This window comes from Folsomia candida, unplaced genomic scaffold (genome assembly GCF_002217175.1).
Source record: "Folsomia candida strain VU population unplaced genomic scaffold, ASM221717v1 Fcan01_Sc001, whole genome shotgun sequence".
Taxonomy (NCBI): Eukaryota; Metazoa; Arthropoda; class Collembola; order Entomobryomorpha; family Isotomidae; genus Folsomia; species Folsomia candida.
In genome coordinates this window covers 22,435,472-22,440,657 of record NW_019091193.1, presented here as the reverse complement: position 1 = coordinate 22,440,657, position 5,186 = coordinate 22,435,472, and the positions used below count along the sequence as shown (strand labels likewise).

At 37.1% G+C, this 5,186-nt stretch overlaps 1 protein-coding gene across 1 annotated transcript; it reads left to right on the top strand.

Moving 5' to 3' along the window:
- The first annotated feature begins 2,311 nt into the window (after nucleotides 1–2,311).
- On the top strand, nucleotides 2,312–4,218 carry LOC110863386 (PITH domain-containing protein GA19395). Its single transcript, XM_022112685.2, has 6 exons — nucleotides 2,312–2,471; nucleotides 2,719–2,935; nucleotides 2,999–3,042; nucleotides 3,348–3,425; nucleotides 3,495–3,599; nucleotides 3,686–4,218. Exons 2-6 carry the CDS (start codon nucleotides 2,741–2,743, stop codon nucleotides 3,894–3,896), a joined length of 633 nt encoding a protein of 210 aa, XP_021968377.1. The 5' UTR covers nucleotides 2,312–2,471; nucleotides 2,719–2,740; the 3' UTR covers nucleotides 3,897–4,218.
- The last annotated feature ends 968 nt before the right edge of the window (nucleotides 4,219–5,186 follow it).

The following is a 5,186-nucleotide window of genomic DNA, read 5'->3' as shown; positions in this document are numbered from 1 at the left end:
CTGAGTCTCACCATGAGAACATTCAGCTTTTCCTCTTCTACCATCACCATTCTCATTCGGGGACATGAAAAAGCCTGAACAACGACCCCACGACATCCTCCCCGCCTGCTGCTCCTGTTATAATCTGATTGAAAAGAAAGGAGGGAGGAGAAGAAGAAGAACGCTTCTCGCGAGTCAAAGGGATTGCTGGTCTCTCGTCTTGTTCTACTGTCCTCTCAAAGAGTTTGGATTATATGGTGGAAATCGTTAAATTCTTGAAAGAAGTACATCTGGTGTATGTATCTTTGGTGAGAATGAAAGTAGTTTTCTTATAAAGAAAATAAGACAAGCAAGATGGGGAATTTTTATTGCAACTTTTTTGAAATTTTTTGACATTGGGATAAGTCAAAGAAGCCATTCACCATAATATGTTCTCCAGATTTATGAAATGCGGCAATGGTTAAAGGGACGGAAAATGACATCTTGTACATGGGTATTTCAACGAATCAAATGGCAGTTTAAATTTGTTAATGTGTCAATATTCTCTAAAATGGCACACAAAATGATAGTGATTCCCATCATAGGTAGTCATTATCATCAGCACAAAATTCGCCTCCCATGTTCCACTTTTAGTCCGATGAAGGGCTTATGGAACCGGCAAGTCCGTGTGTGCGATTTTTTTGCCAAATAATAGAAATTATTTTTTCGACCATCCCCACAATGGGGGGTAGTCTGATCAATTCGGACAAAAATTTAGTAGCGAACGCTGTCTCTGACTCGGGCTAAATGAAGTCTGCACTGTAGGTTGTATACATATGTATGTACGGAGTATAGTATATCTAAAATTCTACGGTATGGAGAGTATTTCTTAATATGAAAAGTGATGAGACGTGATAGGACCCCCGTAAAAAAATATGGGCATGTACGCAATTTTTTCGAAAGGAAGACGTGGCCGGGAATTCTTGAGAAATGTCCGTCCCCGGCAGCATTCATGCGGATGGAATTTCCTGATAGATACATCGACTGAAGAAACGAATATCCTTAATGTCCGATAACTTGTTATATGTTATGTACCCTCAACCATAATAGTCCACACCATATTGCAAAGCAGATGGATATATGTAGTTGAGAAAATAGTGGAATTTCTCGACTCAACTGTGTGCCACATAATTCGGTTCTCTCACTCATAAGCTGCGGAAGCAGTGGGGGCATTAACGTTGCAATAGCAGTGGGAGGGGCTTGGAAAGAGTTGAAGGATTCTCGATGCGCCCACGGTTCACGCTCCTGTTTTCGCACAGAGTCTCGCCAAATAGTTTTGTCATCCAAAAACACGCAGATTTGAGCCAAACGCGAATACACACATATTTTGCTGTTTTGGAAATAGACAAGGAAGGATGACGGATGGGATGAGGATGGAATGGACATTATTCGTTAGGTTTTCCCATTCCTTTCTTCCACGCCGCCCACCCGTTCTTACGTAGGCATAAGAAACCCTTTCTCGAGAAGGTCATGAAAGACCAGTTGCGATTGCATGCACGTTAATAGCTTTCACCGGATTACAAGAAAGGAGAAACTGACTCCTGCCTGCCTGCGGTTTGCTGGTGGCAGTTCGCTCAAAATAATTTATATCTAATCCATCAACGAAAGTCCAGCGGCTCGAAATATGATTCCTGTGGTTCGGCAACTAAAGCCCTCTGAGACGGTTGACGGTCAGCCATCTGTGACGAACTCGAGATCAAAGCAAAATTAATATTGGGTCGATGATGGAAAACATAATGAAAAGCATTTTAGGCCAATCATATTTTAATCATGACTGAAGGGAATTATTGTATGTAATATGTATACCTAATAGCCTATGGTATACCTTATTCTACTAACATGAGCTGATGGGCAGGGACATGCATTTTACATTTACTAATATTTGATGATGATAAAAAAATCAGTATAAAATTCATGTTTGATGTGCGTAGGCCGAACGTGGATAGGAGTGGGAGGGTCATGGAATTAATAAGATCCCCAATTTTTAGGCAAATTGTCCTTACGAGATATCTGGTATTCTTAGGGAAGATGAGATGTACTATGTTTCCCTTATTTATGACATACGGCTAATCTGGCATAGATGCTTCAGGTGGGTGGGATTGCGGTGACAATATTTCTATCTCAGGTCGACATGTGAATTTGCCTTAGGTTACTTTTTCTGAGTTATGGTCAGATATGAGCATGTAATTAAAGCTTTTGGTTTATAATATTCATTCATTCTGCACAGTAATTCCATGGAAGAAGTTGCATAATACGTACGAGTAGTTGGCGAAGTTGATGCGCCCCAGCGAACCTGCAAAATCTTGCGGGATCCAAATCCAAGGAAAGTAAAAATGAGTTTGCATAAAAGCTGATCCTCGTCATAATTTTCCTTCGATCGATTTCATTCAACTGAAAATTTGCTGTCCTTCATTTATTTATCTGTCTCATCACTCTTTGGGGGTTAATTTTCCGTAAGTGACCATTTTTCTAACAAAAAAGATTGACACATTGTCATTTTCTACTTAGAAAATAATAATCTGGAACTTTTTTTTAGTTATTACCTCTGAAAAGTTCATAAATTATTTAGTTCAGTTTAAGTAGGTTACCTCCTTTATTGATACTGTGTTTACTTCTGCCACGAATTGAAATTGTCCCTTTAATCAAGTTATAATCAAGTTATAGTATAATGTGTAATGCATATTATTAATTATTAAATAGGGGCAGGAGAGCGAGGTGCAGAATGTCTCACGGTCACTGTGGGAGTGGGGGTTGCAATGGGGACCACAACCATGAGCACGACTCACCCGAGATGGGGGTGGAGTACTCCCTCTACACAAAGATTGACAAAGAAAACCTCACCTGTCTCAATGAAGCCGTGGATGGATCCTGCAAAACTATCTTCAAACCTTGGGATCAGCGACTTAACTTTGAAACGGTAACCTTTACTCGTGACCATGCATAATTTGGAGTCAAGAATTAATACTATTTTCTTTTGCAGATGGTCGACAGTGATGTAGATGAGGAGCTCTTAATCAATATTCCGTAAGAAGAATTTTGTTAGTACAATTAAAAAATCGAACGTTTAGCTTGGATGTAGCCCGAGTCAATTATTTAATTCGACTAAAGTTTAATTTGGGTGTCACCATGTTGGGTCCCCCTGACAAAACACGTGGTTTGAAAATAAAGTTGGATAAGCTGCTCATCCGCTAGGGTACCAAAGACATTACGATTCGTAATGTCTTTGGTACTCGTAATTTACGAGTACTAATTCCTGTATGGCAAAACCATGACTCGGGTTAAACCCAGATTAGACAATTAGTAAATTTGAATTGGTTCGGTTTATTTAGATTCACAGGCAATGTAAAATTGAAGGGGATTATAATTTGCGCTCCAGACGACGAAAGTCATCCTAACTGTGTCCGTTTGTACGTATAAAATTAACATTGTGAAGGTATATCATCCAATTTTGTCAACTTTGTGATATATATATATAGGTTTAAAAACAGACCACACATGACATTTGATGATACAACGACAGAACCGGTGCAGGAATTTCATCTGAATCGTGACCCAACTGGATTGTTAGAGTATCCTCTCAAGTACTAAAGATTCTTGAACTATGCACGTATAGTATGGGGGCATATTTAACATAGAAAATTATTACAAGTTTGCTGTTTTATTTTAGGGCTGTAAGTTTTTCATCCGTCAATCACTTATCGATTCATGTTCCGTCTAATTTTGGGAACGACACGACAAAGTTGTGCTACATTGGACTACGCGGAGAGTGGACGGCAGCTCAACGCTCAGAAATTCTCATTACAAATTATGAACTTCGACCAAATGTTGCGGATCATCCAAATCGAGTTTGGGAGCAGGCTTCGCACGAAATTCAGTAACCGATTGTGATCACTTCGATTCATATAAATATCGTTATACATATGTACATGTACGTACATGTCTTTTACTTTATGTTTGTCGTCAAAAGATGAGCGTTTACTTATGCCTATTATAATATAAAATTTTAAAATTAAAACATTTATAATATTGCAGTATTTGTAAGCCACTAAATATCGTCGATTATATAACAAATTTAATTTTAATTAATTGTGTATATAATTTTATGAAAAATTGCATGCTGTAATATGTATATGTAACGTAATTTATCATGTGAATCAAAAAATAAACTTACTACTTTACTTTAGCGTTCACAATCATTAATTATATTTCAATTTTTTATGTAACCTGCAAGACGATTCCTTGGCTGGAATCAGGAAATCCATTTTGAGTAGATGAAGAGCATTTCGAAACGATGGGTGTGGATTTATGCCATTTGTGCAGACAGTTGATAGTAATAGTTTTTTATGAAATCTCAATCTGTCTTGCATTCATTTCGTCCCTCCTCTTTTCTGACTCAAATCTATTGTACCTGTGACCAAATCTATTTAAATTCTACTCAAATTCAGAACTCATCGTCAAACCAAAAATTTACCATTTACCAAGTCATATTTGAATTTTTAAAAATAAAATCTAATAAGTACACGACTTACAATGCAAGTCTTTTACGTGTACAACTCCTATCTGGTTGGGACCAATTTTATTTTGTTCATCACAAAAAACAAGCATACCCGTATTTTTTCATTTTTCATAATGCGCTAATTTGAGCGCGGGGCGCGAATTTTAAATCATTTTTCAGCCAAAACCTCGGTTTTTAAAAATTCTGTAAATTTTCGAATTTTAGCCCGAATCCAAAAAATCGAAAACATGTCTCCTCAGAATGACTTACCTGACTTATGAAAAATCCACATGTATTATTTTTTGAAAACTTAAAAATTTGAAAGAGTTTATAATTTTAATTTTCAAAAACTGGAAAAAATTTTGAAAATCAAATTTCGAGACAATTGCATTTTTCATAAGTCAGCTAAGTCATTCTGAGGAGACATGTTTTCGATTTTTTGGATTCGGGCTAAAATTCGAAAATTTACAGTATTTTTAAAAACCGAGGTTTTGGCTGAAAAATGTTTTAAAATTCGCGCCCCGCGCTCAAATTAGCGCATTATGAAAAATGCAAAAATACGGGTATGCTTATTTTTTGTGGTGAACAAAATAAAATTGGTCCCAACCAGATCGGAGTTGTACACGTAAAAGACTTGCATTGTTAGCCCAATCACGAATTAATTAATTAATTA